The sequence below is a fragment of the Semicossyphus pulcher genome, unplaced genomic scaffold, assembly GCF_022749685.1.
Source record: "Semicossyphus pulcher isolate SPU_LCO1_2020_fin unplaced genomic scaffold, fSemPul1.0.p SCAF_7, whole genome shotgun sequence".
NCBI classification, from domain to species: Eukaryota; Metazoa; Chordata; class Actinopteri; order Labriformes; family Labridae; genus Semicossyphus; species Semicossyphus pulcher.
In genome coordinates this window covers 20694351-20707212 of record NW_027211748.1, presented here as the reverse complement: position 1 = coordinate 20707212, position 12862 = coordinate 20694351, and the positions used below count along the sequence as shown (strand labels likewise).

Genomic DNA, 12862 nt, shown 5'->3' with positions numbered 1-12862 from the left:
AGAAAAACATCCCCAGCAGCACTTTATTCCCTTTTATGTGCTGTATTGTGGAAAATATGCAGCGTGTCAGTCTGGGCAGCTACCTGACGGCACGGAGGTGGGGCTGAAGGGGGCGTACATCTCAGCGGGATTGTGCTGCTGCTGCTGGCGGCTGCTCCTGCTCGGGTCCAGTGTGTTGGCGGGTGACGGGGGCATCTGGGAGACGCACACAAACACAGATGTCACCACTATCAAAGTCAGCTAAAAGTCACCGTGCTGCAGTCGGATATTCAGGGAATTTAGATCCTAATAAAATGACCTAACATCCCTGATAAAACATGATGATGAAATATGGATGCAATTTCTCCGTGCAATGCTTCAAACTTGTATCAAATACTTTAATAGTAGTGATAATACTCACCGAGGGAGGAGTGGACATGTCGCCAAAAAGATCAAAGTGGTTGATATTCTGTGAGTCGCACCAGGGGAGGAGGGAGAGAGAGAGAGACAAGGTCCAGTGTTACATCACGACAATGAGATCTGCACAGTCATGAAACCTCTAAATTCATCTGCAGATAGGGTATGGTGGTTGCATGGGTGGGTAGGTGTGGGGAGTGAAATCTATTCACAAAGGCCGTTTGTGCTGCGGATGGCAAGAAACAACTATCCCCTCGTTTCATTATCAGAAAATGGATCTAAAATGAATCTTTCATGGCTCGCTATAATTGAGTGGGTAAAAGGCTATTCAGTCCTATAAAACAGCCTCTGATTAGATATTCTTATGTCTGCCAATCAAGAGGGGGCCCCCATGAGAGCCTGCGCCTGCTTTATCATGCTGATTCTGCTCTGTGAGCGGACACACACACAGAGGAGTGTGTTTATATCATCGAATGAATGAAAGAAGCTCCTGGAACCACCCGACCGAGACAATGAGGCCACCTCACCCTATAGGCAGACGTGACCCCTGAACTAGTCCCCTCTGTCCTCCACTCCAACTACTTAAAGGAGACTATGTGATGGCAAAGTTGCATGAAATGTCTCTGGGGCCATGCACAAGCAGACAATGAATCACCGAATAAGCACAGAGACACACAGGACACACAGGATTTGCATGCTTTAAATAAACAGATACACATACAAACACATATTTAAACAAAAGAAAGAAAAAGGGAGGAATCGCAGCAATCTGCGTTGCTGCTAACAGGGTGTTTATGTCCTCCTTGAATGAGCCGGGACATAGCGCATCGCACAGTTTGCACGGCACTTTGGGACCATTGAGGGCCACAGAATGAGTCAGAATTTGGAAAAAAGGTAAACATTGTACACTGAAGTCTCTCCCTGCAGGCACTGACACACATCAGGGGAGCTGGAGGCTCTCGGAAAAGCTCCGACTGAATGAACAGACAAGCAGTAACACTTAGAGATATGGAAGCGCTGCTACTTATACTGGCATGGGCTGTTTGGGTGAGATAGCGAGGGGGGGGCAGTTTTTTATCTGTTTGATATGCTGAACAACAAGCACACAAACAGCACGGAGAGCAGAGAAGCACTTTGCTAGGGCTGTTTTCAGAAGTTGCGTGGAAATTCTCTCTGGGTGAATGTTTGGCGAAATAGGCTTGAATGAATGTTTTTTTTATAAGCGATTTGAGGGATGTAACAGTGTGGTGGTGAAGAACTCATAAAGTCTACCAGGATGGGGTGAAATCTATTCTCAGTTTGATGAAAAGTGGGAAATTAAATATGTTTTTTTTTTCTGATGAAATCAATTCACCATATTCACACGGCGGCCATTTTCCTCTGACATCATGCTCAGGGTTGGCAGCTGAACAGCTGTTACAAATTTAGTAGCCTGCTGCTGTGTTCAAGGTTGTGAGCAGAACAAATAAAATTGAACTGTCAAACTTATAATGTCACAGCTACTAGATCAATCAGTAACTGTAATAAGTATCTACAGTGAAAATACAAAAGGACATCAGGCCATATTACAAAAGAAAAAAACATAGCCTATTTGATAGCTAACATTAGCTAACAGCGTATGTTCAACAACAACCCAGCTAAGAAAACAACTTGATAAAGTTAAATGATTTGAGAGAAACGATGTAACTTTCTTGCTAACAGAAACGTTAGCTAGCTAACGGTACTGTTAGCAAGAAATTGTTGAATGCTAACATCAGCTGTTGTCTAATGCTAGCTAGTGGGTGGTTAAATATGTTGTTTCAACTTGAAATATGGCACCATGACCTACTAATTTTCACTGTTTTCTTATCAGTTGCTGATCGATTGAGAAGCAGTGAAATAAAAATGATGCGTGAGATTCGCTGTGTTTATATGCTTTCTAAACCTGGAGTACACCTGTACGACTTCATAACAGCTTTTGAGCTTCCCACCCTGGGAGTGATGTTAAAGGAAAATGGCCGCTGTGTGAATACTGTGAACTCACAGCAGATTAATATTCTGCTATTAATTAACAAACAGCTTTAATGAGTGTTTGGTGGCCTTGATTGTAAGTAGGCGTGACTACACTTCATGCAGCTCAACCCAACACCCACCCCACCTACAAACCTCTCGTCCTCATCCTCTGAGGAAGACGCAGCAGCCACCCCGTTATTCATACAGTCAGTCCTCTGTAGCAGCAAACAGACTCTGATCAAACTGATTCGGTCTGGACCATCTGGCCCCGACATGCATCAGATTCTGCACAGAATTGGATTTTGGATACGAAGCCCGCCTCTCTAATGTCCTGTGAAATTGCTGACAAATCTGACTTTGGTCGACCAATCAATTAGTCTGATCTCTGCGAGCGAAGCCAATGGAGCTTTTTGTTTCATCATCATCACAAAAAGCGGATGCAGACGTGAACCCCTGTCTGACTCATTGAAATATGTTTCAGAGCCTGGGGGCTGCAATACATAACTAAACTATTAGATACAGTAGAGCGAAATATAACAAATGAATGCTGTAAAAGGTGGCTTAAGGCACTTCCTGCGAGAGGACCTTAAGGAGAGGTTTGTAAGTAGAAGAAACAAATAATAAAAAATAAAAACACCTACAGTCATGAAATGGCGTTTTGGGACATCATAGATCCCTTCCTTCTGCTGACTGGTTGGGACCTGCATTGGATTGGAGGTCGGTTCAAACGTAAAGAACAGAATAAAAACATGTTTTTATGTTTCGGCTAAAAAAAACAGGAGTTTAAAAGAACATCCTATTAAAAAAAAAAGCTTACTGCATCATTTTAGCCCATTTTTATAAGTTATTTTATCTACTAGAGCGATTGGATTATGCAAATCCTACAGCTGTTTTGTTGAATCAATTCTACTTAAATCAATATTGATTGCAAACAATGCTTGAGGATGGTGCGTGCTGCTTCTGTGAGTATTAAGAAAGCCTATTGTTATTCTGCAACAGTGTGTCTCAACTGGTTCATCTGACAATACGAAAATGCCTCAGCTGAGCCCTGCTTTGTATATTTCCCTCACATTCATTCCAACTGTCTGTCGCTTTTAACCTCGCTGCCTTTCACTCCTTCACGCCCTCGACTGGTTAACTTTCCGTTACGTTTTCCCCAAGTCTATTGATCTTGTTTCATTCTGAGATCAAATGGCATGGCAAGTGATTAATCTCTCTCTGCATCTTTCATCTTCAGAGGAACGCAAGATACAGAGAGGCAAAAAAGAGGAGGAGGAGGAGGAGAGGGAGAGAGAAAGGGAGGAAGGGGGGGCAGGATTAAACCATACCAACGGTCCCTGGAGTCGAAGCTGGTCGTTCAAATGGTCTAAAGCCAAAAGGTCAAAGTGTTGGATATATAAAAGGAGCTTTGGGTGAACTATCCAGACGAAACAGCTGACCTTGACTGTTCTGCTGCTGTTAGATGCTATGCGAGGCATTGTTTTGAACATAGAACTGCTGCCTTTTGATTTTTATTTGATGTACGCATCTTAAAAGTTACAACCCTAAAGACTTTCTGGAAATAAAATGGTCTTTCTTTTTTCTATTCGGTACTGACGGAGTCTGCTATTTTCACGCATATTCAAATTCAAATGGGCTCTTAACCCACAAGGCTGCTAAAGGAGGCGTTGCAAGTAATGCAAGTAATCCTGTTTAATATCATCTTATTGATATCTGCCTCACTGTTTGATTTCTCCACATACATGACATATATAGTTCCTGTAAAAGCAAGCTGACACTGCTTCATATCAAGGCTATCATCACAGGCTATCTTAACAGGCATCATGTCGTGCAATATAAGGTTTTCATGACTTATTTTTACTGCAAATACAACTGTCAATGTAACTGCCACCATTCCTTCTTTTACTAAGCTTAATTCTGTAAGTATCTTATTGTACTATGGTTATTATATTAGGCACGGTCTCTTTGCATTTAACCTCTTTACACTGTATATTGTATATTCCACTTATATTTGACTTATTTTGTATTTCTTTTTTTTGAACTGTCCCTTTGGAGCAACCTGACACAAGAATTTCCTTTAATTAATAAAGTTAAAAGCCTTTAAAAAGTGACACACAGGTTGGCTTTTATTGTGAAGAGTCCACAGGAAACGCAATGTGTCAATTACTGCTCTTTTCTATTCGTTCTCTTTGGCAGCACCTATGGTGATATACGGTAATTGCGGGAGCACACCATCTAGAAATCCACACAGTGTCGCATGTGTGACGTCCACGGTTGGCTCCAGTTGTAACTCTTGATTTTCCTTGCTGACGGTCGTTTTCCTTTTTAGACTGTTTGCCTTCATCTGAGCGTCAAATTTGTTTCTGTTTCTTAGTATTTTCAGTTATTTTTGAAGTTGTATCTGTAGTCATCGGTCTTTTCTTTGTTTGTTCAGCCATAGTAGATTACCCGTTTACTCGCAACACTTGCAGAGACCGGAAAAGCAGCCGCTTACCTCCGCCTACCCTCTCTGACAGACGAACCACTGCTGCGTGATGGAAAACGCGTCACTAACTGGGCGCCGCTTGTGATTTTTTCTGTGAAAGTCGCCACAGACACCCAGTCTTTAATAATACTATATAATGCAAATGCAAAGGCTTTCATCAGAGGGCCATAGGCTCAATCACCATCGTGTTACCTCATTCGGTGATGGATAGTGACTTAACAGACATTTATTTAAATGAAAATCTTTGAGATTATTACTTTAATTAAAACAATGTTAGTTTGTTTGGCTGCACTGTTAACAGATAAACCAGTTGCTCTTCTGTTGAATTTCTGCTAAAGTGTTTGCTGTGTTAAACCTAAAACACAACTTTTGACTAAGATCATGAGGATTATAACTTGAACATGAAACATCCCTTTATAATAAATCTCTCTGCTTCATTTGATCTCTTCTATTCCTGCATAGCATTTCATCTTCAGCTACATAGAAACAGAAACCTGAATTTGATCTACTTTTAAATCCCCAGAAAATTCTATCTCCAAAAACAAGCTGCACTTTGTAACCTCGACAAGACAGATGCTATAAAGTCATGTTGTTAGTAGTGTTATATTCTCATCTATCACAGGGTATGAAGAGGGAGAAAAAAAAGGGGGCAATGCTTGTCTTTGTACCTGATAAACGCTCTCCTCTGACTGGGGGCCACGGAGGGGTTCGTGTCCAGCCTCAAACACTATGTACTAAAGAACAGAAGTAGTGGGCGAGGTGTAGAGGTGCGGAGAATAATGAGATGGGAAGACAAAGAGAAAGGTTGGCATATAAAACAGAGAGATACAACAAGAGAGAGCGAAACATGACGAGAATAAATGAAAGCACAGGGGAGCGAGGATGGCGTCGAGTGGGGAGCGAAATGAGATCAGGAATATAAAGGGTGTAAAAAAAATGGGGCATGGGAAAGAGTAATGGGGGGAGATGAAGAGAGAAAGAAAAAAGAGTGAGGTGGGAAGAGGAAAGAGCACAAGTATAATAGGTCAGGCAGTAGTTAAAGGCAACGTGGAGGTCTTAGTTAGAGGTCATCAGAAAATGCTCCACCTCTTTGAGACAACATAGACCCGGAGGTCCGAATATTCGATCCTCAAGTCCTCAAATCCATCAGTCTCTCCTCTTACGGCTGACATTATGAAATGTCTTTGTGGATCTCAAATGTAAGGACGTTTGACATTTTGGTAAACAGACCTTTTCACTTTCTTGCCAGAAGTAAGACGAGAAGATTGATACCTTACTCATATGTGTTTAATATGTAGCTGGAGCCTGGTGCCAGTTAGCCTAGCTTAGCATTAACCGTGGAAACAGGGGGGCACAGCTAGCCAGCAAAACATATTTAGCCTACCAGCACAGCAGTTAATATTTTGTCAATGAAGACTGCTATTTTTCTGTTTTCACAACAAAAATTAGACTAAAACTATAACCATAGAAGTGGAAAACTATGACAAATGTAGATTTGTAGTCAACGAATAAAAACCAAACAACAGTATGAAAAACACAAAAAATTACGTATGACCTAAATACTGTTTAATGCAGTCTTATTCAACGACCTGCATTCATGAGCAGAGTGAAAGTAGGTCATTGTACTGAAGCTCCTGATTAGTAAAACAGTATCATCTGGGAAAATAACACACCAACATTATAAAAAGATAAGTAACTTAACATAATAAAGTGTAAAATGTTGATGTTCTTCTCAGTCTGCCATCTTTTGTGTTGGAGATAATTAGAAAGTGTCAAGATTAATCAAGATTGTCAGTCATCTAAATCCTCCTCAAGATGTTTACTAAAGAAATATCTCTATGTTAACCAAAGCTTAAGCAAAACCAGGACAGTAAAGAAAACTTAAGTGGGCAAGTGAAGAAGCCAGCTTCTCAATGATTTGCTGCTCTGCATTCAAGCAAAGTAGTTGCATTAATGATAAATGAGCAGGAACAACAGAGAGGGAGTGGTTCTATTCAAACAGCAAACATTTGGAAATTCAACTGGATTAGCTGCAGAGAGTCACTCTATAAGATAACTGCAATTATCCCTTAAAATCCTATGAACAGTGTCTTTACTATTAACCTCATGAAACACAAAAATGACACCTCAAACCTTGGTAACTGTACACAACAAAGTTAAACCCTAAAATGCTTTAAAGACATGAACAAACTAGCATAAGATTGTAGTTATATTGACTTAAAGACTTAATGGTAGGCAGACTTTGCTCCCTTCAGACAGAACCAGGCTAGCTGTAACCTACTATTTCCAGTCTTAATGCTAAGCTGGGCTAATTGTATTCTTGCTCTAGCTACATATCACTGCACAGACATGAGAGAGGTATCGATCTCTCAGCAAGAAAGCAAATACATGTATTTCCCAAAATGTCAAAGTAGTCCTTTCAGATTGTGGCCACAGTCTGGAGTTTTGTCAACCAACATCAACATAATCCAAAGCTGCAAATGGAATGATTTTATGCAAAACACACTTCAAGAGCAAAGAACAGAGGTGGTCTGGGAGGTGGCTGGACGTACCACTGAACATAGCATTCAGAGTAAGAGTTAGTGTTGTCTGTATTCAGTGTGAGCAAACACAGAGAAAAAAGAAAATCATGTTCAGCCAAATAAATACATGGGGCAAAAAACAGGGGGGGTAACAACCAGTCAGGGGGGGTCGGGGGTCGTGTCTTTGGAGGAAATCAGAACATTGACACAGATCAACTTAAAAAATATGGTTTTACAACACTGCACTGGCAAATGGGAGTTGAATGGTTGAACAAAACTGTCCACTAGGATGGTCTACTGTGTATTACTGGGATGGTGGAATATCATGAATCATTAATTCAAGCAGATCAGTGACTGGAGGAGATATTCAAAATTAAGGATTATTTGTTTTTTTGTCGATTCCAAGCTTTAAGAGTGAAAACAGCACCAGTGAAGCTAGAAAAGCATCAAGGTCAGCAGTGTTTGTTTCCTGTTCTGTGTGCCTACAGACCTACCTGGTACACTGGGTCGTCCACTTCGTCCTCCAGGATGGTCTGTGCGGTGGACAGAGGGCAGATGACACATTTTGTTTTTCATCAGTAAGACAGTGAAGAAGAACTTAGAGTAGAAAAATGGAGGAAAGACATCAAACAACACCAAAAACATAGAGATGTTCTGATACCATTTTTTTCCTTTCAGATATCTAGTCTTGAGTATCGGCTCTAGTCAGAGTATCCCTCAGATATCGGTGGGTATTATTGGTGTATTTTGATAGCTTTGACTACCATTACACTCTCTGCTAGCACTGCACTAGTGTTATTTGCTATTGTCACATGTAAACATCTAATAGATTTTATTGTTACAGTTACTGCTTATTATTTGGCAGTATCAGAGGCCAATACAGATACTGATGTTGGTATCGTTTTCCAATACCAATATCTATGCCAACATCGGTACCAGTATCGATACCAACTTCGGTACCAGTATCAATACCAATATCAATACCAATATTGGTACCATTATCAATACCAATACCAATATCGATATCAATATCGGTACCAATATTGATACCAACTACGGTACCAATATCAGTACCATTATTGATACCAATACCAATATCGGTACCATTATCGATACCAATATCGGTACCAATATAGATACCAACTTTGGTACCAGTATCGATACCAATATTGTGACCGTTATCGATACCACTATCGATCCTGGTATCGGTATCAGAACAACTCTAAAAAATACTTTCATTTCGCTCTTTCCCTTCCAGCAAGCATCATTACAGACTGACAAGTGTGTCATGTTTTAATGAGACAGAGATTTGTTATATCACAGGCACACCGACGCATTCATTTCCTGTCACACTTTCATGACTCCAATAAAAAACGAGCACCCAAACCTGTTGCATTTCCATTATATCTAGATATTCAACGTAGAAATCAATGGTGCAGACAAACACAGTCTGGGATGCACTTCAGAGGAAGCTTGAATGTGTTAAGATCTCTGTTGTGTGAATGAGTCTCTGGCTGAGTTATAATGTGTGATCTCGCCTCCGAATGGGAAATGAAGCTGAGAAAAAAAAGCATAAATGTGCTCTGAGTTTCCTACCTGGTAGACCGCCTGCTCACACTGTTTGTCCTTCTGAGCCTTTTTCTCCATCTCCTCCCGCTGTTTGATGTCGTAGATGAGCGTGAAGAGGTCGCGCAGGTCAATGATGAGAGGCTCGGCCTGGAAGAGGAGGAAAAGGAAAATTATAGAATGAATCAAAAAAGGTGTTGCGTCGGACAGGAATTGAAAGAAGAGGATAAAAGCAGAAAAAAGAGAAATAAGCTTTAAAGGTTTAATAGTGTAGCGACTTCACGTCACAAATAAGTCACTGAGGTCGGGCCTGGTACTTGTCTGACGCACTTAACAAAAGAAGCACTGAGATCCGAAAATTGCGTTTAACCTTTTATGAACAAAAAATAAGATGATCATGATAACATGAACAAACTCATAATCAAAGTAATCAGTGATCAAAGAAAGTACTACTACTCTACAGCTGTAATACATCCAAATTGCTAACTGCTAACAACTGCTAATTTATTTAGGTAAAATATAGCATTAGATCTGGATTTAGTTCAAGGCTGCATGTTAAAAACAGCATTGGTTGGGTTCCTAGATTGTGCATTGGAGTTAACCCTCAAGGAAAAATCAGAGATGACAAATTTCCAATGTTTGAACTTAATCGGTCATTTTCTGATGACAATGTAGCCTCAGGGGGCAAAGGCAAATTTTTTCAGCTATTCAGATAAGCACGCAAGCGGCCAAGACCGTCTTTTTTCTTGGGCTAGTTACTGTCTACAGACAACCAGGAACTTGGAAAGAGGAGACGACATCTACAAGAGGATTGTTAATGCACTTTTATGCTTATGAGTGTTTATAGAAGTCAATAAAAAATGAAATCATTGTATTTGATAGCTTCTGGGTTCTGAGAGGGCATTACAGCTGATGTGTTCAGCCTCTATTGCTTTCCTCACTGGCGGTTTTCCTCCACACAAGTATTACCTGCTTAAACGCAACTGAACAATACCCATCACACCACAAACTCAAACCGTTTCCGTCTCCAAAAGTCTTGTCCCTCGCCTACGGATTCATAGAGTTTTAACAGTTTCCTGCACAGCAGTTGTTCAGGAATAAATCAATAATCCATTATTTTTTACATGTCACTGAATCCTCCATCAGTGCATAATGTACAGGCACACCACAGCTCCTGAACTGTAATGGAAGGTTTGCGCTTGAGCTTTTTAAAAAATGAAAACTTTGCTCACTAAAGACGGATACTTTAGAGCAAAAAACATCTATATCTTATGTTCTAAACTTAAAGGTAATTTTCATCATTACAAGATAAATGAGATGGTGCCAGGCCTCGCACAGCCACACAGCCTGAATATTTAATTGTTCGGCCTGTGCACTGCAATGACTTGGTCTCAGGCCTCATTACTTTAATGGAGCTTTGATTAATGTTCAAATTAAACGATCAAATCACATGTCACTTTAATGGTCAATAACTCTGGCAGTATGGAAGTACCTTAGAGGACCTGAGCCTGTAGCAGCTTTGCAGAGTGGAAAAGTACTCACCGACTGTGCTGTCTTGATGGCCACAAACTTGTGGTGGCCCTCCTTCCCGCAGACATAACCAAAGGCCCGGTGGTCCCTGGTGTCCTTGGCGATGTAGCTGATCTCGTGCACTGAGTGGTGATGCAGAAGCACCTACAGGTAGCAGAAAGGTGAAAGGGTTAAGCCACCAAAGGCCTTGTGGACATCTAAAATAGAGCAATACTACATTGCGAGTTTCCCGAACGAGCCGATTCTTTTGAACGGCTCTTTGATGAGAACGACGGGAACCGAGTCGTAGGTGAGAGCCATTATTTTTAAGTTTTAAATATGTGTGTGTGTTGACACGGGAGAATATAGTGCAGGCACGTTCGCGAGTTCTCACCTCGGATCTTATGGCTCTTTTGAACGCCTCACGGAAAGGACCGTAGCCATAAGACCCGACTCCCTTCAAAGAGCTGTAATTCTCATCACAGTTCTTTCGAACCGCTCTCGGAAAGGAACGGAGCCATAAGATCCGGCTCCCTTCAAAGAGCTGTAATTCTCATCACAGTTCTTTCGAACCGCTCTCAGAAAGGAACAGAGCCATAAGATCCGGCTCCCTTCAAAGAGGCGTAATTCCCAACACTATACCACATCGACTGTCTCTCCTCTTCTCTCTGAAGATACCAAATGTGAAACATGGTGCGGTTTCATAATGTAGTACAAGTTCTGTACACAGTTGGCAGGAAAAGTAGGTCAAAGCTACTTTAAACATCTTTGCATATTGTTGAGCCAAAAGCAACCAAGCAACACAGAGCGAGCCGAACTGTGTCTGACAGAGGGAGGAGAGATTCAAGGCTGTGCAGATCTCCATAATAAACATTGATGCTCTTAATATAAGAAGAGATGCATCGAGCATATAATCCATCAGCATGTTTGTTTGGTTCTGTTGTGTCAGACGGAGTGTCAGACATCTCTCACTCCTTGATTCTTTATTCATGTCCAGCTTTGATATCAGCAGGGGTTGGACGTCTGTGATTTTAGAGATTAATAAATGCCAAATAAGTGAGCAAGTAAAGCTTTTAAAATTTAGCGGGGATATGTTCAGAAGTTTGCCGACTGATGAAAAAGCTCTCTAAACATAAACACATACTCTTATACATAATACTGTATATATGCACACAGAATAATTCAGTTGTCACCCAGGCACACCGACCTGCAGCTCCACTATTAGCGCAGATAAGCTCAGGCACTGGGGAGGAGCTTTCTGTTTGAATATTAGCACATATTCAGCGGGGAGCGTCGTGGTAACGCCTCAGATTAATGTAAAATACAAAACTAATATGACTAGTCTACTCCATTTAGCAGAGAATCATGTCAGCTTTACATAAAGTATTTCCATCTAAATGCTGTCGCTGCCGCCTGTGCTGGAGTGATCCCCCCTTCCACTATAATAACTCAGCGGGGATATTAAGTGTGGAGTGTTATTTACTGCCAGTAATCAGTAAATAAAATGAAGAGCATTAGGGGCATGATTTCCAAAACAACAAATGAGCTTGTCAAAAGCTGGTGAGCTGGTTGGTGGTGGCGGGAGGCTTAATGTTCTTTTTCATTACAGCCGAAAGACACGCCACCATCACCAGCAGCCGTGTTACAGATAGATATGATCAAAGACGGGTGTTTTTTTTTTTTGGGAAGTAGACGTCGGGGGTTAGAGGTGGGGGTCGGCAGCCACGGGACCAAACGCTGTTGCGTAATTATCAGTTTAGCGCTAACGACAGCTGAGGTGGAGCCGGTGGTGTAATTAGCATTAGCGGCAATGATCATTAAGGGGTGGAACTGAGTGCTAATTATCGGTTAGCGCTGATGAGCAGAGTGGGCCTATCCAGCCAACATTGCGCCCCAGGACGGGGGAGAGTCGAGCCCCCTCGATCATCTTGTAATGGAACAGCAGGCCTCTGAGTCCGCCAAGGGGGATGGAAGCAAGGATGGAGGCAGGAAGCAGCCCGTCTCATAACATCACCATAACATTGCTCACTGTGCTATCATTAGCGGGCAGACAGGGCCTGAGTGATCTTACGCGGGTCCTGCAGCATACCCGCAGTCCTACTGTGTTGAACCAGCTTAAGCAGGGTTAAATGTGAAATGTAGGTCCTGTAATTTAATGGTGTCGATTCAATTTGCTGAAGGGAAAATGCTATACAGCAAGCATAGTGTTGCTAATTTAGCATCAATACTTGGAGAAGAATTTGACTTCTTGCAATGCAGAGATGAAAAAGACAGCATAACCTTGTGAATCATCTTCCTCCTGTGCAGGTATTGCAGTTACTAATATGTCAACCGTGCCAGCCAGGCTTACAAGATGGCGGCCCTGGCAGCCGTTGTGAACTGAACCGTGCAA

At 41.6% G+C, this 12862-nt stretch overlaps 1 protein-coding gene across 1 annotated transcript in view; it reads right to left on the bottom strand.

The window, feature by feature from the left end:
* The window catches only part of LOC138611575 (complement component C8 beta chain-like), a 69183-nt gene that overhangs the window by 18622 nt on the left and 37699 nt on the right, over positions 1 to 12862 (bottom strand). The window contains exons 6-12 of the mRNA XM_069684754.1: positions 10504 to 10635; positions 8992 to 9111; positions 7890 to 7928; positions 5542 to 5607; positions 3030 to 3089; positions 401 to 448; positions 84 to 195 (exon numbers count right to left, since the gene is read on the bottom strand). Coding sequence (XP_069540855.1) covers positions 84 to 195; positions 401 to 448; positions 3030 to 3089; positions 5542 to 5607; positions 7890 to 7928; positions 8992 to 9111; positions 10504 to 10635 — 577 coding nt within the window. The remainder of the gene's footprint in view (positions 1 to 83; positions 196 to 400; positions 449 to 3029; positions 3090 to 5541; positions 5608 to 7889; positions 7929 to 8991; positions 9112 to 10503; positions 10636 to 12862) is intronic.